At 43.8% G+C, this 21916-nt stretch overlaps 1 protein-coding gene across 2 annotated transcripts in view; it reads right to left on the reverse strand.

Annotated features, from left to right (window-relative positions):
• Nucleotides 1–21916, reverse strand: part of NPR3 (natriuretic peptide receptor 3) — a 211742-nt gene that overhangs the window by 13794 nt on the left and 176032 nt on the right. The window contains exon 7 of one of the 2 annotated variants that reach the window (XM_085630771.1): nt 17577–17661. In XM_085630771.1, the coding sequence (XP_085486897.1) occupies nt 17577–17661 (85 nt within the window). Of the gene's footprint in view, nt 1–17576; nt 17665–21916 lie in introns of both variants that reach the window. The other variant, XM_085630762.1, reaches the window with a different exon arrangement.

Below are 21916 nucleotides of genomic sequence, written 5' to 3' on the forward strand. Positions count from 1 at the left end.
GATTGACAGCGCAGGGTCTGTCTAGAGACCCTGCCCTGTTAATCACAGCGTGACACAAACCCTCTCACCCCCCTGCAGTTTGGGGACAATGAAATGGGCGCTGCTGGAATCTTCACCAACAGCTCTGTAAAAGAATACTTCAACCAAGTTAATTAAAAGCTCCTCGGAGGCAGAGCGGCATCTGCCCTGCACTGGAGCAGAGAGAAACCGAGACTGCCGTGCCGTGGATCAGGGTACCGGTACTCTCCCTGGCTACAGAGAAGTGTCGGTACTGACGGCAAAAAAAATCAGAAGTGCCGGTACTCAGTGCCGGTGAGTACCGGCCCATTTAAAGCACTGGACCAGGGAAGAGAGGAGAAAGGAAAACATTGCCAGAAGCAGCACTGCGGGGCTGGAGGAAAAGGGGTGTGACGTGTCTACACGCTATGCTGATAATCTGTCCAACCTTTGGTATATAAGGCTTCAGACAAACCAAGCCCTGGGTTAGAGGCGGTGACTCTAAAGCCCAGGTCGTAGAGAGAGACCTTCAGTTTAGGGGTGGAAGAGGCTGCAGGCGCCGTGCAGAAAAAAAGAAAGGCGCGCAGTCTCCTGAAAGGGCCGCCTTACTGTGTGATGAAGCACATGGGCCGTGAAGCGGGTGTCGTACTGAGCATGAAAACAAAACACAAACACTGATGAGTCGTGCTCGTTGTGGCCATAAAGAGGGCTCCCCGCACAATGCTGAAAACAAATTAAATGCCGATCAAAAGCACGAAGAGAGCAACTGAAAACATATGTGCTGGTGTTAAGGCAGATACATGCCGATCCTACACAAAGAACAAAATGGCAATTATGGAGATGATACTTAAATAAGAAATTCTTGTAAGCATAGCGCATAACAATTGTAAACACATTCAAACAATGCTGATACCATATTAAATGCTGTTCGAACACGTGAAAACACGAAAACAGGTAAAGATGACTGAAAACACACACTGGTGTTACAGCCAGCAACCACCTCAAAAATTAGTGCCATGGTAGGGAACATCACAGCAAAAGGAGGGACAAATGGCAATGATTCACCACTGAAAATCAAGGAATTTTAATAGGCACACGAAGGAACCAATGAAAAGCAATAAGTGTGCTGAAAGCCCATAGAGCAGATACAGCATGTCTTGAAGAGACAGTGTATGCATTGCCTAGGCTCAACCTAAACAAGCATTGGCATAGCCAATAGGTCTCACTTTTGGGACCTTATAAGTATATAGACCTGATTCAGGTGGGAGACTCCGCTCACTTAAAGCCCTGGGCAGGCATCAGTCCCTGTCCCTTTTCCCGTTTCTCTCACAGAACCAGAGCTCCAGCGATGCCACTTTTCCCTGGCTGGAGCTCCCGTGCCTGGGACAGTGAAGGCTGCAGACGAGGGTGTGCTGGCAAAGAACACCTGCTCCTTCACGGTTTCTTTCAGAGCTCGAAAGGCACCTCGTCTAACTTATCATTAGTGTAGCAGGTGCAGGGTACCAGTGCCCAAGGGCATTTGGGACCCAATGCTCTGAGATTATGGAGCGGGGGCAGTTTTCCTTGCTAGCACCAAGGCAAACGGCACCTTTGCTACACCGCCGGCTCAAACCCTGAAGGCAGTCTCCCTGGCCTCCAGTACATGGGGACTTTCTCCAGTTTCCTCCATTAAAGGGGAGGTTCTGGGTGACCTTGTCACATTGGTAGTTGAGCGGCAGAGTACGCGGTACATCATGACCATCACCGGAAGCACAGGGAGATATATTTGCATGCGGCACTGTATGTGCTCATCCGCCTCGTGCTAAATGAACTGACAGCCTTTTGCACCTCTTGTAGGCGTCGGTTGAGAGATGGTTAACATTAGCAAAACAATGCACCCCAAACACTGCAGAACGACCGCTTTTTCAGACTCTGGATGGGATTTAGTTGCCTCGCTGTTTTTCAGTCTGACAATTACTAGTGAATTGATTACTTCTGTTGACGATTTACTTTTATTTTGAGCAATCGGTGCATTCCTTTTAATGATGTCATGGCCGAAACTTTTTGCAACAAGGGCGATTCAAGAAATGTTAGCCAATGTTTAGACGGCTGCCTTTCGTATTTCCTCAATTGGCCCACCCCCAATGAAGAGGTTGCCCGTGAGAGCACAGATAGCGCTCACATTGATAAAGTTGCAACCAAACGTTTTGGCTAAGGAAAACATGCTCTTGGCCGTGAATTTTTAATTGTGGCAAGTCGCTTTACCTTTCTGTGCCTCAGCTAAAGCTGCACCTAAAAGGAAGTGCTTAGAAAATATATAGATCGATACAATACATAAAATGCCTTGTGAAGGAAAAACCTTTACATCTCTAAGAAAGTATCTGGGCAGTAGCCATTGTGGAATTTATGTATTAAATAAAGGACATAGCTGACCGAGGATATAGTAACTAAACATCAGAATCTCACGACACTCAGGTCATCAACTTCCAAAGGATGAAAGTCTAAGGTGGCCCTGCCTATATTTGAATCTTAGCCCTGCAGGTTTCTCAGATATCTGTAGCAGGAACTCGACCCACTGAGTAGTCCGCCTTATATTGTAGCATTCTGTTACCCTTCCCCGGCCTCCTGATAAACCCGCAAGGCTCTACTATAAGGGGTGATTTAAATTGTGGGAGCATGAAATGTTCTTGCAAGAGCACCATATGCAAATAGGAATGCAAAGACAGGGCCATCCGCAGTCATGTATTTACATGTGTTATATGAGAGCAGGAGGGGGCGGGTGGGAGGGAGTGGGTGGCAGCGCACATCCCTTCTCTGCCCTGAGATGTCGGCTAAGTGAGCCTGGGTCCCTACGGAGTGAACTCACAGGCAGAGACATGTAAAGTATCAATTACTGTGCAGGCATAGTGGTGCTGTAGAGTTAAACCTGGGATGGGGGCTGCGGGGGTGTTGGAGGGGAGCGCGAGCAGCTGCTGCCAATGTAATGGTCCAGTTCCTCATAGTGCCGCTTAACACAGGTATACGGCTTGCTTCTAAGCGCTCCCACCTTTGTCAGAGAACGGGGACAAAGCAAGGGGTGATGGGCGATTTGTCCAGGATCACACAGTTTGAACCCGTGATCAATACAAGCGTTTTGTGGCACAACGCTATGGCAAGGTGTGAAGGGAGCACTGATCAGGTTGTGTAATGTTGATGGAGGAGAGGTAAAAACAACAAGCATTGGCCGCGCGCATGCCTGCTGCAGTACAGAGAGGTGCTGGGGGCGGGGGGCGTGGAGGCCAGCAGAGTGAAGTGATCTGTGGTGGGGGAGGAGGAGGGAATTGAAGCACGGAGAGAGGCATGCAAGGCTTAATGAGCCTTGACAGAAACCCAAATGGCGGCTGCGCGCGTGCACGCGCACGTAAGCTTGAGGCCAGCAAAAGCCTCTGGTGGCACTTTTAAAAGCCACTTACTAAATGTCTGGAAGAGACAGCGCATGCGCTGTGTCAGGCGAGACCTAAAAAGGGAGGAATGCATGTAAGAGACGACTGCACACACTTTTGTTTTTAAAAGATACATGAAATCAGTGGCAGGGAGCTTGAGTGAGGCAGCGAGTATAGGGTCACTTACTATTTATTTGCATTGTTTTGTTCAGTGCTTAGCATGCCAGAGATCTCATGTTGATATCTTACTACTCTGTTCACAGGAAGGTGGTCTCCTTCCAATCCCCTCACCTAAATTGCCGGTTTAGATGTTAAATTCAGAATTGAGTGTCCCTGGGGGAGGATGTGAGTTAGAAAGACAGTGGAAGGTACGGGGAATAAGTGAGGGAACAAGATAGTTTATGCAACAAGAGGTGACCTTAAAATAAAATGCAAGATTAGAAGCAGGTTTCCAGGAAGGTCATTGTGCCACTCTGAAATTAGGAGCCCTGGGTCTATGTCCAGCTTGCCCATACCAAATGCCGGCCATGCGCGCCAGTATCTCAAGCTAGAGGAGCACCCCTGGTACACTCAGCAGCTTTTCATGTGTGAGCCAGCGTACTTTTAACATAGAGCTCAACTGTGTACATCGTCCATGCTCGCAATTGTTGCAAACTCCGCTATAGGCATAGCGGCATACTCCCACTTAGTACTTGTGTCCGGGGGTGTCCTCAGGTATGAAAAAGCATGAACGTTTAACTTGAAGCAGTGTAGGAGTGTGCCCAACCCTCCTAATTCAAACTTCCATAGCTGCTCATATGAGTATAGCAGTTGTAAACTACAGCAAAGTCTGATAGAGTAAATAAGTTCAGTGGAGCACAGGCATCCTGACACAACATGTCTGTCTGACATTGGGCATTTCATCTCGGCTTACAGCAGGAGATGCAGTAGCAGAAGTGGATGAAAAATGAGTGCATCCTGAAGCAGGGTGGCGTAGGATGTCCACACCAGCAGATGCCTCCCGGCTGGTGAACATACCTCCATCCTGTGCTGTTCCACTCTGATTTTTGGGGTACCATTCAGAAGGGGCATTGAAGCAGTCCAAGCTGTGTCCCTCCATCCCATGTGTTTTTCCAACCTCCCAGAAGGTGGAGCTAAAGTAAGTGTTGGGGGGGTGGAAGCTGTCCAAGTCTATGAGGAGTAGCTGCTGTGAGCTGTAAGGGCCACAGTAGACAGAAGCCAGCAGGCATGTGCCAGGCCCTGCAATGGGACCTTTTTGCGGTGATGGTAAAGGGCACACGGAAGCAGTGGAAAGACATGCCTTGAACATTTGGCAGCAATATGTGACTTGCTGGCCTCCACCAGAGCTCAAGCACCAATGAGCAAGGGCCTTGTTCGAACAGAATAACAGCTTCTGCCTGCTGCTAGGTGCTCAGACATTGCCATATCTAACGGCAAACCTGAATAAAGTGAAAGTTTCACTTAAAGGAAAACTCCAAACTATGCCTTTTTTTTCCACAAGCAAAAACAATTTCAGATATACATCTCTGCCCAAATTTAGTGACACAAATCATTCGGTGCATTACCTTCTAAAACGTTTCTGTATAAAATATTGAGAGACATTATGCCAATACAAATGAAACAAGCACTGACAAAGCCAATAGGCCTGAATTTATTGTGCTTATGCATACACACGGCATTTGTGCATGCCTTTTAGCTTTGCCAATACTAGTTTTTTCTCAATGCAATCAAGAGTTTGCACACCATAGAACATATATCAGGGGAACCACATGTGAGTAGTTGACTTTAGACTTTGACATGCCTGCGGTGTATGGCAGGCTTCTCCCAAGGAGAACATTGATAACCTTACCTGTGCTCACTGGGCACTGCAGGTTATTAGGGAATTACTCAGTCATACTATGCCTATGTACTTTAAGCTCATTTTTAATTGATAAATACGACCATGTGAACTAAATCAATGTGGGAAGTTCTTAACACTTTGCAACATCCTGCATGGTTCAATCATTGGCATATAAGAAATAAACACCAATTCTCTCTGGAAATCTCATGCAAAGTAATATTCACATAGGTGTCTATTTGCAGTTTTCTACATATTTAATCAACTCTGGCAATTCATATGCGTAAGAAATTGGGTTAAAGATCGAGGGGGTGGAAGACTCAACTCAAGCAACAACCACAATCCTTGTCAGGGGGACCACAAAAGTCACTCAATTAACCTGTGCTTAACTTGGCACCAAGCAGTCAGGCTTAACATTGAGGCAATGTGTAAAGTTTTTTATGCAACACACATTCAGCAAAAAGTGAAAACACAACACATAAAAAATCACAAACCAATTTAGAAAAGATTGAGTAACTTTCAATAAATATAATGATACCAGAACAACAAAAATCTAACTAGCAGAACCGGAGATAGGCAATTTCAAAGTTTTAGGTAGATCTAAAGCCTAAATGCATAAAGCACCACTAGCAATCATTTGGTTGTGCTAGACCGAAGAAGTCACAACTTCAGGTCGATCGCAATGGAGTGCGGGTCAGATAAAGGAACTAGGTTAGCCCCTCTGAAAGAGTTACCTTTTTAAAGTCTGGCGCTAAGAGTTCCGTTTGCTGTGTAGGAGGCAGCAAGGAGCCGGGAGGGAATCGCAGATGGTCATCCCTGTAGAAAGAAGAGCAGGCTGGGCAGCACAGGATGTCATCACTGTAGCGCGAAGAGACAGTCGGGCATCACAGACAGTCACTGATTGAGCTTTGTGCTGATCCCGTTTTGCCAGTCATCACTGGCGGTCAATGAAGTGTGAACAGCAGGTCTTCACCAGAGGTTTACCGTGGGAATTCCCAGTCTTGAAGAGCCTACTCTTCTGGATATAACCTCTTCTTTGGAGGAGCTCAAACTGCTGCCAACCAAGTGTCCAGGACTTGGAGGGCACCTGTTGAGGACCAGGAACTCTCTCCAGCAGAGAACCAGCAGGACTCAAGCACGCCAGTTGCAGATCTAGTTGCACCAGGTCAGCTGGGCTGTTGTAGGGAGGCCTCTGGAGCTTGTTCTGTCCCTGTGGCTCAAACAGGAAGTTAGCCAACTGACCCTTGGAATCACTCATGTTAAGCTGGGAATAAGGTAAGCAGGTCCAGTCTTCCTTTTTGGAGAGCATGCCAGTCCTGAAGGAGCAGGGCAGTCCTCTGGTAGTAGCTTGGCAGTCCTCTGTTGGAAGGGCATGCCTTCTTCTATAATTTCCACAGCTTCAGGAGTGTACTGATGAGTGGCACCTGTGGTTGACCAAGAACTCTCTCCAGCAGAGACCAGCAGGGCTCAGGCAGGTCCAGGCAGATCTAGTTGCAGCAGGTCAGCTGGGCTGTTGCAGGGAGGCCTCTGGAGCTTGTTCTGTCCCTGTGGCTCAAACAGGAAGTTAGCCAACTGACCCTTGGAATCACTCATGTTAACCTGGGAATAAGGTAAGCAGGTTCAGTCTTCCTTCTCAGAGAGCATGCCAGTCCTCAAGGAGCAGGGCAGGCCTCTGGTAGTAGCTTGGCAGTCCTCTGTTGGAAGGGCATTCCTTCTTCTATAATTCCCATAGCTCCAGGAGCGTACTGATGAGTGGCTCCTGTGGTTGACCAAGAGCTCTCTCCAACAGAGACCAGCAGGGCTCAGGCAGATCCAGCTGCAGCAGGTCAGCCGGGCTGTTGCAGGGAGGCTTCTGGAACTTGTTTTTTCCCTGCAGCTGAAACAGGAGGTCAGCCAACTGACCCTTGGAGTCAATCAGGCAAACCTGGGGTGAAGGGAAGCAGGCCCAGTCTTCCTTTTCAGAGAGCAAGCCTGTCTTCAAGGAGCAGGGCAGTCCACTGCACTACAGGCTGCAGTGGCAGGCCTGAGACACTTTTTAAAAGTCTACTTTAGTGGGTGGCACAACGAGTGCTGCATGCCTGCTAGAAGCATTTAATTTACATGTCCTGAGTACCATTTACTGGAGGCTTACAAGTAAATTAAAGGTGCCAATTAGGTGTAGGTAAACGGTACCATATTTTAGGGAGGGAGCACAAGTACGTTAGCACTAATTAGCAGTGGTAAATTGCACAGAGTCCTACCACCAACAAAAATGGGTTGAGCAACAGAGGGCCAGGCCCAACAACATGCAACCATTTTCCCTTAGCAAATGCTTGTTTTATGCTTTTGGTTCTAAAGCAGCGCTTCCATATAAATGCCTTTCTATAAAGCATTGTTCCATTCTCATTCAATGAACATGTTGTCACCAGCATTGGTTTAATAGTAGGATGAAAATCATTCTTTTTTTTTATATGACAGACCCTTGAGTGTGTGTTACATCGTAAGTGCTATCTCTCACTTCAAAGGAGTATGGACTTGATTTGTCCAGCATGCTTAGGCACCTGTCCTTGGCTGTCTGGGCAATCGGAAACAGGCTGTATGGGAGTGCAAAATGTGTGCACTTATGACAGTCTGCCCCATGGTGGTGCTGTTTCAATCACTTAGAGATGAACAGAACATAAATTGTTCAGTAATTTAATATATATTAAAAACAACTAAAACGTGCCTCCTAAGTCATTCCCATAGCATTTGGGGGCCTGGAATAGTCTGAATTATCATACTAGTAGTAATGTGATGGTTAGTAGTTGTTTACGTACTGTTGTTGGCAGCGCTGGCAGGGGCAATGTGTGTTGCAATCTGCAGAGGCCTCCTGATGAGGGCCTTGGCACTTTTTTCTTTTACAAATTAGGCACTGCTGCATGATAAGTAGGGCTTCACTCCTCTCTGGGGAGGTGAGGGAGGTTGGAGGGTTTCACACCAGGAGGCCTCTGCTAGCCACAGGCTCCTACCTTTGTTCTCTCCAGAGCAGCATCAACCACAGTCCCACCATAATTCCCAGAAGAGGCGCTCTGTGCCTGATCTGTGCTCCACTGCAGCTCTCCACAGCTCAGCCACTACCAGAGTCACCCAGGGCTACCCCATGTCCTGAACTGTGACCTTCCAAACCCTGCACAGTGCTGCCCACAGCAGGAGAGATGCAACCTGGCTCTGTAACACTTTTTAATTTGTCTGCAGCGTGGTAGTCCCCAAGTCGGACTCACATACGATGGATTCTAGTATGGCATGGTATTTAGAATGACCCTCTTCGCCAGGTTAAAGGGCAAGTGACACAAAGCCACAGAGAGTGATCAGATGAGAGAGCGGTGTGTGGTTGCTGTTCCATGCTCGTCTTCTTTTAAGGGATTGGGGCTTAATGCTGTGTCCTGCATTCAAGCACGCTAGTGGAACAGCAGCCTTTTCATATCTCTGTAGTGGAACTGCATACTTTTGATGCCAAGGTGTATATGTATATCTGAGTGCTTATGATGTCTGTAAATAGAATAGTGACACTGTGCAATCTCCTCTATAAAGACATTAGTATTTTTGTCAGCGCAGATGCAGCTGTTTGATACCAAGTAATTAGTGTGATAACATCTATTAACTGTCAATGGCTTTGGAGCCTTTTGTTTCCATGTAAGCTCTGTGAGTGTCTATGTAAGTAGTCTGCTGACCTGCATACTCTTGTCTATATTGAATCTATGTTATTACTTTTTAGCTGTCACTGGATTTGCATTCTTTAATTTCCATGTTATGTCTTGTTTCTCAGCTGCTCTTTAGTCCTTTACTCTGTGTAATGTCATATGTGATGCCACAGTGCTCTCTGTGGATTTGCCTTCTCTGCTGGAGGTGATTCAGACATTGAAGGCGAAGTTGCTTCCCATGAATGCCAGCAAAACTGCTGTTGGTAGCCATGTGTACCCTGGTCAGAAATGCATGAGTGGCACTATGATCAGTATCTCTAGGGAAATATATATTCGGAGTTGATCTTCACTGGCTCAATGATGCTGGTGTGCCCAGCTAATTAACTCATCACCATCACCTTGTTTACATATGCCTGCTCTCAAGATTATAATCTCAGTTTTCAGAATGAAACTCAGCCCCAATAGTGTGGGCAATAGTTGGTTCATTCGTCGATTATTGTGGTTATATTTTTGTTGGGGCCTCCAAGAAGATTCTAAGCAGATTTTAGGACTTCTACGGAGAAATTAAAACTATATGTATGGCATGAGTGGGGACACCACTGAGTTACCATGGCCACGGTACCCCGACTACACAGACCGTATTGACCCCTGATTGTGTCAAGTTTAGATCATTTACTCGCATTTATAAGTCCCTCCAATTACATGGCCATGTGTATGCTTATTGCAAGCTTAGGCCCTACTTTCCTAATAGAGTACTGAGATCGGTAGAGGCCCGTGGAGAGAGCTCAGTGGGACGGTGAGGCGGGGCAGGGGAGGGGGGTAGTAAACACCGGAATATGCATGAACGGAGGTAAGTAAACAAATAAATAAAACGTTCATCCATATTCCGGTGTTTACTAACCCTCCCCCACCCCGTCTCGCCGCCCCACGGAACTCCCTCCACGGGCCGCTACTGACTGAGATCCTCAGGTAAGGATATTTTTGAAGTTTTGAAGAATAAATATTCCACTTTAGAGGGCAAATTTCTTCTGGTGGTTGGGTTAAGTAATGGAATGACGAGCCACTGTAGCTTCATATTGCGGCCAGCCTACATCTATTCAAAATTAGATTGTGAACCCAACTCTTTTAGACTCCATTCCATTCTTTGCAGGTTGTTGTGCTTGCTGCAGAACGTGGCATCACTTTGGATTGTGACATTATTTTTGTATTGATGACCTGACTATACAGTAAAATAAGGGATGACATTGGCAGTCCCATACGTAATTTCACCAATGATGTCCTAAATGAGGTATCCGAGATGTCACGTGTGCACATGTAAGTATCTTCATATTTTAATACATTGCAGGTGTTTATCATTTGTACTGAGATTATGAGATATGAATTTAAGATAGCTCAGTAGTTAATGCTTCTGCTACAAAGATCTCTAACCTGAAAATATTAATTTTATATCCGACAGATGGTTAATCCTTATGAAATATGCTAAATGAGTACCACTGGGTTGGAGAATAGTAATACCCTAAATATAGAGCTTTAATTCAACAATGATGAAAAGTTTTTCAAACAACAAGGTTTTTCATTATATATCCATATTAAAAGTGTTATAAGAGGGACGTGTTTGCAAAATGTGCAATTTAAAAATTACTACCTTTTCCAAGCGATCTTAACGTTGACACGTGTAAGGATATTAAGACAGAGCTTGAACTTGTGACTGCTGTGCTTTAAACCCTGAGTCCTTAACCACGAGGCCACACCCCTTCCTGCAAAAAAAAAAAAAGAATTTCGCAATGCGGCGCAGCTGATTTTGGGTGGATGCTCTTGTTTGATAGAACGGGGACTGATCTACGAGTCCCCTGTGGAGCATGACATAAAAACTGTCTGTTGGGCTCTGGTTACCAATGGTGGAGTGTTTAAGTGTCATTCAATATGTTATTTTTAATGTGCTACCTCCTGTTTGAACAGCTTGGTGTAAAGTGCAGCATGTGCAGCCAATATGCTCTCTGAGCTCTAGAGTTTTAGTCTTTATTGACACAAAACTTCTCTTAGTTTTGGAAGGCATCACCTGCAGACTGCAATAAAAACTAATGGCAGCCTGCTATATTTGAGTTTTAGATGATAATTATACCCCACATACTATGGCACAAATCATATGCTATGAATGTTCATCATGAAATATGGTACAATTTGGTATATGAAACTTCCCGGATTTCAAATGCAGACATTAAAGCCTGGGCAGTGGTTCATAACCTGTGGTCGGAGACCCTTGGGGGTCCACAACGTCTACTCAGGGGATTGGCGTCTACTTATAAAATTGAGTAATCTTAACAGATTAATAAAGTGTAGATAAATAAGGAAGCAATATGTAAAACAAAGTTTTAAAACGCTCTGTAAACGTGTAGAAATTTGAAATTGGAGAATAAGAATTAAGCTGGTCTCCTCAAATTGATTTGTAGGAGCAGTGCAAGTGTATCGACAGAGCACAGTCTGGATAATATTTTTTTTCAAATATTTCCTTGGGAATTAAATACAATATGTCATCATTTTGTTTTGTTCATGAATTCTTGTTTCTGTGTTTTTGTTAATTGTTATGTGGTTCTGATAATCAGAACTGCACAAGCCGGTTTTCCCGTCTTCGGCTAATAACTCAGTGTACTCCCCGGATTCCAATAATGATTCAGTGGAGGGTCCCTAGATTCTACTAATGATTAATAGGGGGTCCACAGAAGTAAAAAGAATAAGAACCACTGAGATAGGGCATACATCAGTGGATTGGAAATAGTAACAGAAATCAGGGACTTGGCTTGATAGGTGTAGAAATACAGGTGTTAAAGTTAAAGGGAATATATTATTCGGTAACAAAGATGTTGTTTAGTTATCAAAAATACAATGTAAGCAGTATGCAGAAATATATCAATGTTCCTTCATGGGGTGAGCAAACATGAACATTAATAAAAGCACAAAGGGGTAATATGACAGTAAAGCCGGTGATTCCAAAATGTGATCTCAGCCCTTGTCTTTGATGCTCTTTGGTGCACGCAGAGAGTATAAGTATGTAAAGAGACATTAATAAAATCATAGGAATTGGACTTTAGTTTTAAACAACGTTGGCGTAAGTTAGGGGCAGCGAACACTGCTCTCCACCCCTGAGGCTGCAGGACACAATTTCCAAAGGGGATGCTGTCCTACTTGTGAACCAGATATTACACCGTTTGAAGTGCGCGATCGATGGTCTCCACTTGGAGGTGCCTTTAAATAATCATTAGCTTGCGCCGACAATTACAGTGTCAAAGCTCTGGGACATTTTCTTGCGACTCCAAAATAGGAGGATTATGCCCCTCTCACGCCCTGTGCTATATGTGATTCACAATGGGTCATAAAACCCCTTTTACGAATCCATAAGATTTTTCCAAACCATAAAAGGGGTTTCTAGGTAGGAAATAAATTTCTTTTGTAGTTGTAAACCTTGTTATGGCGACTTAACAATTCTTCACTAATAATCAGGTCATTTTAAAACTACCTGTGCACTGACCTGACCTTTGCAAAATGATATTTTTCCCAGCTGATCCAAATAGGACCAATATTTTCACTGACTGAAAATTGAATTGTACACTAGCTTGTGATTTCAAATGCTGGTACAAAATTGCCTGGTCATTGATCCAACATTGCGAAATTTCGGGTGCACTGTGTGAAATCAGCCACTGAATCATTTTTCTTGTTCATCTCTTGACATGTGCACATTATATTACACGTGGTGTTTCATGAAAAAAACCTGTGGTATAGGACTGTAGGTTTGAACAATAATTCAATAAAAGATTCTGAAGATAAAACACAGAGTTCATGTTTGGAAATAGCTATGAACAGGTAATGGAGATTCAAAAAGACAGCTGTACCACAGCCTCGAAAGCTTTAACCAATCCTGTCTGAAATGCCTCCGGATTGCCTGTGAATCAGTGACTTTGCTTTTGTGTTACCTTGTTTTCGTTGGCATAGTGGGGATAAGGTGTTCATAAATAGTGTGTGCTAGAACTACACTGCACCTGTCCGGGACCCTTCTACTGGCTGTTAACTCTGCAGCCCTTGAACCGCTCTAGCTACCCCCACTCCTCACCCCACCACACTGTGCTATGAATCCCTCCTCAGATGAATGATTAATCAGCCGCTCTTAGAGGGCTAGTGTGGAATCTGAATCTTATTATGCATATTTCAGTTGGCTATTTCATAACCACGTGTACAATGATCTGGCTCCATACCAGCAGTATACATTTGTGCTGATTTTAGACACCTTCTCTTTAATGCCATTTGCATAATTAGAATCTACATAATTTCTAAGCTTCTATAATTGTTTTCAAAACATTTGGGCCAACTCACAAATGTATGAAGGAGTAGGTGAAGTAGTAGTACTCTAGTACTACTTCACTCTATCTTAAATGGCTTCATGGAATGGCCCAAAACATTTTAAAAGGGAATATCCAGTAAACGTTAATATACAGTTTGTACAGCAAGGACTGCACACTCTCTGCACTTTTACAAATTAGGACTTGGGTATTTCATGGAGTAGCACCCTCTAGTATTATCAGGTGGCACGGGGTGCGATGGTCTATTCTGCACCCCCATGACCTCCTTCTCGGGTTGCCTCACGACCACCCACAAAAGTGCCCATATCTCTCCACAGTCCCTCTCACATTTATTTCATTTGTTTTAAAGCGCTGGTAAAGGCTGGCTTTGCTAATCTACTCAGCTAGCTACATAAAATACAGACATGTTCTTTGTAGCAGGCATATTAAACCTCTGCGCTACTCTATGGCAAGTCATAACTGCCACTAGACAAAACTCTGATCTCTTGCTCTGCAGGAAAATGTAATCACAAGAGTTATCTTGACACTTTTATTGCTGCCTGAAAGAGGGACACACAATGAACTCTGCAGCAGGTGCTTTTAAATCTTAAGTTATTGCTAAACACAGCACCCTGCCCCTGAGGTCAGCGCCCCACCTCCAAGTCAGTACCCAGTGCAGCCGCACCAGTCGCACTGCCCTAAAGCCGTACCTGGGTATTATTACTTCATGTCCTCAGAAATCTGTCCTCAGAAATCCCTTTGTGAGTTGGCCCCATTATTTCAAGAAGAGCTGGACAGACCAAGCTGTAATTTGTTATTTCAGAGGCCCCCTCAATTGCAAGCCAGTGGCAAATGATAGACAGGAAAATAATTTGTCAAATCCCTTCAATTCCGGCTCAAATACAGACATGTATGTGACATTCTATGGCCTACAGTTCATCCCGTCTGACAGGTTTGAGGGACAGCTGATCCAAGTGATCAGTTTGAACAGTCTCCACAAAATTCTACTGAGATAATACTTAAAAATCTTGCAAGGTTTTAGCCTTTTAACCATTTTTGATGAAAAAGTGTGGATTTTCAACAATTTATGACGCAAAAGGTCAAAGTTTTTCTTTTATTGTGAGTAGAAAAATTCCACAAAACGTGAACTTGCACAGAAACGTTCTGCATAAGTTTTCCGTTTTGGCTGAGTTTGATTAGAGCGAAGTTTATCTCACAATACAGTGACCATATTTCTCCTAAAGTGATGAAACTTTTGCATAGCAAACACTACAATCTTTGTGAATTTCAAAAATAATGAACATCACAAAACTATAATTTTGTAAACATAACTTTGAGCTTCTCTGGTATTACTATCAGTAGGCGCGCAGCTGATTAATATGAGCGTGTTTCTTCTTCCCTTCAAGAGAGCACGTTTTGCGCTCTCTCTCACTGTAACTCTGCACCCCTCCCTCGTGTGTCCGCTGCGCAGTCCCTCTTCCACCTCACCTTCCTTCTCTCCTGTCCAAAATGCTGTCATCACTCTCTGCTTTGGACTCTCCTATTCTCTAGACTGCAGCGGGTTGTTTCCACTCCCTCCGTGTCTTTCATGTGTCATATTCAACCCTCGTGAAACATGCGCAGAAATGGGATTTACCTCATTTTCCCCTTCTGCAGCGAGGCTTGCAGGGAATGCACATATGTCTATATTTCAAAAGACCTGACGGCTCCCACCCCAGGGTCAGGGGAAGCTAGTGCACCAAAGGTGTGTCCTGGCCAAGCGCCGACACGAGGCGCCGCGGCGCTGTATCATCCTCTCGCAGGGTCTGCAACGTTCCGCAAAGAGAAAGTGTGAGTCATTGCAGTTGGGGATTGAAGCCCCGTGTAAATGAGTTGTTAAAAAGATTTATGAAAGGATTACGTGAGTGTTCGAGCAGTGCCGTGTTTACAGCGGTGTGAGCTGGTGTCGAGCACACAGGCCAGGACACACATGCAGCAACTCACGCCATTATGAATCAGTATTACCAATAACAAGACTCCCGGCTTTTGTAAATATGTTTTCGAAGAAAACACGTAAAACTGGCCCGGTTTCGGTGGGTTTCGCTGGGATTCGCTATCGAAATCAGAAAACTGACCACAGCGCGATGGTGACATCCGTTGCGACATATATCAAAGTGAATGGAACCCAATGGGCCATTTAACGTGTACGGTCTTACTTGGTAGCCACAGATGCATGTACATCTCTGAGCTGACAACTAGCGCCTTAGACCTCTTCCATGAAGGCATTTATGCCCTAAGTTGTAGTGAGGATGAACATAAACTCATGACTTGAATTCACAAATCATGTCTGTAGGTTCAAGCATTCATTTGCTAATATGTAGGATTAGTCCAGTTCAGTGTAATAATATTGTAGGAGTGAGTAGTGAGCATTCCAGGAGAGGGATGCCTCCAAAAGTTAGTGAATGAAAACACACCTGCTAGTCTGTGGCTATTCACAAACCTCTAGCAGGCCCACTCCCACACTGAATAGAGCTAGGAATGTTAGAATGTAGGCGTGAGGTCCTCCGTGGCTTGGGTGTCGATAATGTAATCCAATGTAATAAACAGATTTCACAGGCAGGAATAAATCCCTATCCAGGGTGGCACAGGAACGAAGCCTCCCCAAGGTTCTCCAAGATGAAACATGTCTTTTCTATGTAGGAACCAAAAGTGTACAGTGGGAAAGACATTTTTGCGCTATATAGTCACACACACGCCAAAGTACATACGTTATATTTATGCACGTGATACACGCTGGAATCGCAGGTTCCCAGGAGAAATCCTGGAATTGTCAGTGAATTGAAATAAAGACTGAAATTCACTACAAATGATTTTTTTCTCTATAAATTGGCCCATATTTTTTTATTAAAACACATAACATTACATTTGTTGAAATCACCGTTTTTTATTCCTCCCTTTCTACTAGATAAGCTTTCATTCTTTTATTAATAGAATGGTATAGCCCCTCTAACAAAACGTTGACTGAAGCTATCGGTGTAAGCAACACAAGCCCCACTCTAGGTGGTTGCTAAATAACATGAGGAATTATTCATTTCCCTATTAAAATTGAAGCGATGCTTCAAATTAAGGAGTGTTATATTTTTTGGGAACACGTTGGACGCAGAATTATAAGAACTGACGCATCTCTGCATATTAGCAGAGAGGCGCCAGTTAATTTGCATGACGGAAAAATAGCCTTGCGCCAACATGAATACGCTGTATTTACAATGCGGCGCACATTAGCGCAAGGATAGACAGATGCGTGACGCATCTTTTGTCGGAAAGGCAACACATTGCTGGAGTTGTGTCGTAAGCACGACGCAACTCCAGCAATGGTCAGGAATGCCTATTCCCATCATGCTGCGTCACTCCTTACGCCTGCTTCAAGCAGGCGCAAGGTTTTGACGCAGTGGCGTCGTAAAAGTGACGCAGTGAAATCTTGTAGATTTTACTGCGTCACTTTTACAAAGCTTTCCTGCGTGCGAACGCCCACCCTGCATACATTGTACCTGACACCAGTATAATGTAGCGCAGGGCTTTACAACGTGAAGCATCTCCCTAGATGTGTCACGTTGTATATCTATCGCAACATGGCGCATTGTTTACAACGCCGCTGCGTTACAGAAGTGACGCAATGGCAGCGTAAATTTGTCTCAAGGGGCTTGTAAATCTGCCCCCAAGTGTTTAATCTTGAGATGCCTAGATTTTGTATCCTAACAAATCAATGAAATAAAACATGCTCAGATTGATCTATTATTACACCCCATGATAAAAAAGATGTATCATTTATATATTAAGCAGGGCCGGACTGCCGTAGCGGGCACCGGGCAATCCCCCGGTGAGCCGCACGGGTGGCGGCTGGTTTTGTGCCCCTGGGGGCCGTTTTTGTTGCAGGGCCGTTTTTGCAGCATAGCTGCAAAATAGGCCCTGTAACAAAATCGGCCAAAAACTGGCCCTGGCAAAGAGCTCGGCGGCACCCTAACCCCCTTGGGAGGGGGGCGGGGGCCGGCTGAGCACTTTGCCAGGGCCAGTTGAGTGATTGAGTCCTGCTTGATCGACTTCCCAAATTAATCTGACACAGCAGCAATCACAAATGAACCCAAAATGCATGAAACAACAGTCTACAGGTCAGTCTGCAAAACAGATATTGTAATACGTCATATCACTATTTCATCAAGTATGTGATAACCACCCAACCAATAAGTAATATGTAAAATGGTTCCATTGCATTGTTGAAATAAAAAAGAACAATAAATGCATGTCACACAATGGACCAACACTGATAAAGATTGTGAAAGGGCAATGAGAAAATGTGATACTGTACGTCTCTCACCTGAAAAAGTAGAATGCCATTAGTAGTCCGGCCCCTAACAAGGCGCCTACTACTATTCCTGTTACTGCAGATTCTCCTAGACCACCTGCTTGAAAATAAATGTAAAAACATATTTATTTTAACAGTCAGAATAGTGTATATATCTTTTCCATTAAATTAATTGATAATTTGACACAAATCTATTTCAACAATAGGTGTGAAGAACCAGAGTGAAATGTCAAATTAAGCGAGAAGGAAAATGTTTTTGATCTTTTTTTTGGCACAATCAGCATAACTAATAGTGCAGTCTCATTAAGCTTAAAATATATATATTCATGCATCTTTGTATTATGTTATGAAAATACACTTAAGCAATACATGTTTCATTTATATAAAACAATATACAATATATATATATATATATATATATATATATATATATATATATATATATATATATATATATATATATACTGAAAAACAAAAGGTTGAAGCAACATTATAGTCAGGTAAAGAAGATCGTTTTTTGTTTAAAAAAAAAAAGCCTTAGAAATTTACTAAAAAAACAAAGGTTAAAGTAAAGTTAATGGTTAGGTGAATTTGTCAGTGACAACTTTAATGTTTTGAACTAAAAAAAGCAATGAAATTCACCAATTATGTTTAGCAGAGTTAATTATAACTTGAACCCCCGCCATGCTCTGCTCATGACCTCACTTATTACATCACTCATGACATGCTTTATGACATCATTTATGACATGACTGATAGCATCTCAAATGACATCAATGATAACATCTCAATGTTCCAAGCTCAACTTGTCTTCTCACATTCAGAGACCTTGCCAGTTGGTTCACGGCCAGAGAGATGGACTTTTGGTCCAGCCTGTACATTAGCAATGGGGCCTCGTGGCACAAGACCCAGGACATCATTCCACCACGTGTGTTGCAGTACTAAACAGCAGTCATGTTGTCCATGAGGACCTGAACTTGCCTACCCTTGATAGATGATAGGAAGGTTTTTAGAGAGGCAAGGATAGCAGAAAAGTCTAAAAGACTCATGAGGAGCTGGCTGTTGGCCAGAGTCCATTAGCCTCTGATCTCCACCTCTCCCAGCTGACCATTCCTCCCAACCCCAGCAGTGACGCATAGTTCACAACCATAAAGTCAGGGTAGGTAAGGGAGATTGGCCTGCTGCAGGTCAGTTTGGCATTTCTCTTCCACCACAGAATATCTTAAGCCATCTCCTGTGAGCTCTGAATGGAGCTGAAGAGGCCACCCTGATGCTTGGCACACTGAAACCCAAGAGTCCACTACAGGGCCCACATATGCCATCTGGTGTTTGAGACCAGGAGAATGCACAAATCGACAAGTTCTTATGAGACAGAAATATCAGAATCATATCTTGAATGCCATAGACTCGCTGCAGCATTGGAAAGGCCTAGAATGCCACTGTGTCCCGGACAGCCGCAATGAAGGTAATACTCTACATGGGACACAGGTGGGATATCAGCTCATTGATAGAAAACCTCAAAGATGTCAAGAGTTTATCTGTTATCCGGATGTGGTGTATGACTGACTGCAGCGAGCCAGCCTTGAGCAGTCAGTTGTTACAGGAACACAAGTATCATTAATCTCTGAAAGTGTATAGCGAACACCACCATCACTTTCGTGAACACCCAAGCGGCCAAGGTTAAGTGGAAGGGGAGCATTGCAATTTTAAAGTGTTCCGATTCCACCATGAGCCATAGATAACACCTGGGGGACTTCAGGCTGGGTATATGACAATACACATCCTCCAAAGCCAGGGGAATCATCCAGTCTCCTGGGTCCACAGTAAAAAGAATTAGGGACAGGGTGAGCATTTTCAATCTGTCATTCTGCAGCAAGGCATTCAGTATAAGGAGATCCAGTAGGCTGGCACTACCCCCTTAAACTTCCTCTACTGTTGGTGGAACTCCTTGGTAGGAGACAAGAGTCCCAATAATTGTGCCTTTGCTTGACTGTTCATAAATCATCCAAGTGTCAAATAGGTATTTTCTCCAAATATTCTAGGGTCATCAAAGGATATTTTCTTTTGTGATGCCTTGATACTCCTGAAATAACATCCAGTCATCCTTGGTAGCTTTGTCCACATAATTCCTTGTTGTCCACATCAGCACACATGACATACCAAGCATCATGATCATCAAGTATCATTTGAACCAGTGAGGACCTGGGGACCTTCAGAAGCCAGTGAGGTCCTGAGGTTTTCCAGGACAGCCAGAAAGATTTCACAGTCCATGTTCCATAAAGCATGGGTGTACCTGCCCATAAGGCTCAATCATCTTAAGGTCAAACTGGCCGAATATGCATTAAAACATTTTGACTCTTTGAAAGGCATTAGGTGTGGCTTAACTTGTTGATCCCTGTACAGCCAGGCTTTCAGGCGTAGGGTGCATTGTCAAAATCATTGACACTGGGAGCTGCCCAATGGCATCTGGCAACAGGCTGACTGACCAAAGAGCCTGAGAATGACTTGGACCAAGTAGCCATAACAGCCTTGTTTAATGACATTATTGGCTCAAAACTAATTGGACCTGGTTGAAGTAACTCTTTTAACAAGTTTGCCTTGGTTTCAACAGCAAGCAACTGTAAATAAAGCACTTTTTCTGCCTTTTGCATAACTTGTGCAAAATGTTATGTTTTTATTTTTTTTATAACGTGTTCCATTGCTCAGGGATGTCTTGGAGCTGCTACTGTATGAAGGTATAGACAGAAGGGTCAGAGATTATTGGCAGAATAGTCACTTTTTAAGGCTTTTCTGAAAAAAAGAAGATTTTACATTTCTTGAAGATGTAAGGAAAGAGAATTCTACAGTTTGACAGGGCTGGTTTAGAAGCTTTTTCCACCCCAAGACAACCATTTGAACTCGGGAACGATTATATTTTTGGCTGTGGAAGAATGCAGCATTCTGGATGGCGGGGGGGGGGGGGGGAGTCTTTTCTGCATGTTCTGAAAGAGGGTGTTACACTAATCCAATTTGGATAAGACAAGAGCAGTGACTACCGTGTTTTGAAGATCCTCTGGGATGAAAGGGAGCACTTTCCTACTGGTCTTCAAAGTGTAAAAAGATAATGAGTTCACAGTATTGATTTGACCTTCAAAAAATCATTTATTGTCAAAGACAATCCCCAGACTCCTGAGTTTCCTAACCGGGATTAGTAATGTTTCCAATTCCTGATGCAACCAACAGGGGGGCCTAAAAGGAGATATCATTGCCAGAAAGGAGAACATCTGTTTTTTTCTAAATTTAACTTGAGGCAGTTATTTTTCGTCCAATTCCCTGCATGCATCATGCAGCTATGAAAGTTAGTGGCTGTTTCTTCTGGATTACTGGACACTAAGACAACACTTTGAGTGTCGTCAGTGTACGATATTACAGAGATGCCAAATGATTTGATGAGCCTGGCCAGAGTTGTAACATAAAGATTAAAAAAAGGGTGGGTCTCAGGTATGACATCAGGGGCACCCCACAAGGTAGGGAAAAAAGTTGGAGACAAATTCATTCATGGCAACGAATCGGTCCCAGTCGAAGAGAAATTACTCAAGGAGAGCTAAGCCACTCCTCTTACTCCAATATTGTAAAGATGGGCAATCAACAGGTCATGATTGACTGTATTGAATGCCGCAGAGAGATCCAGTAGAATGAGAGAGCCATCCTCAATACAAGAGGTAAAGCTGAGGATCTTCAGAGGCAATAATTAAAGCAGACTTGGTGGTGTGCTCACTCCTAAAACCACATTGTGTTGGATCAAGTTGATTATTAGTGTTAATAAAGGAGGCCACTTCCAAATTGATTGCCTTTTCTACTATTTTAGCCAGAAAAGGGAGGCATGCAATAGGTCGATAGCTACTTGGTTCCTGAGGGTTTAAATTAGACTTTTTTTTTATTAATGGATGCTCTCTTCCATTCTTTAGGAAAGTAGCCAGAACTAAACATTAAAGAAGTTAACGAGATAAGAGCACATTATCTCAGGGGCTAATAGTATCATTTGTGGGGGATAGGGGTCCAGCGGGAGCCTGATTTAATGGTGTGAGCAAAGCATAATACCTGCTCAATAGTGAGCGAGGAGAAGGAGCTCAGAGTATCTGAATTATTGGGAAGAGGGTTAGCATCTAGAGCCTTAAAGGCTGAAGGATTATTAGCAGAAAAATTGTTGTAGAGATCCTCTAAGTTCAACAGTCACAATGTTTAACAAAATACTAAAACTGCTTCTGGTTCCATTTCCAGGAAATCTGACACATCTAAAAAAGCTATAATCCATTCCTACAGCGACGGCTCCTCCACTAAGGCGGACGAACGTTGCTCCACTGTTTAAATAC

Source organism: Triturus cristatus, chromosome 2_1, assembly GCF_964204655.1.
Source record: "Triturus cristatus chromosome 2_1, aTriCri1.1, whole genome shotgun sequence".
NCBI lineage: Eukaryota > Metazoa > Chordata > Amphibia > Caudata > Salamandridae > Triturus > Triturus cristatus.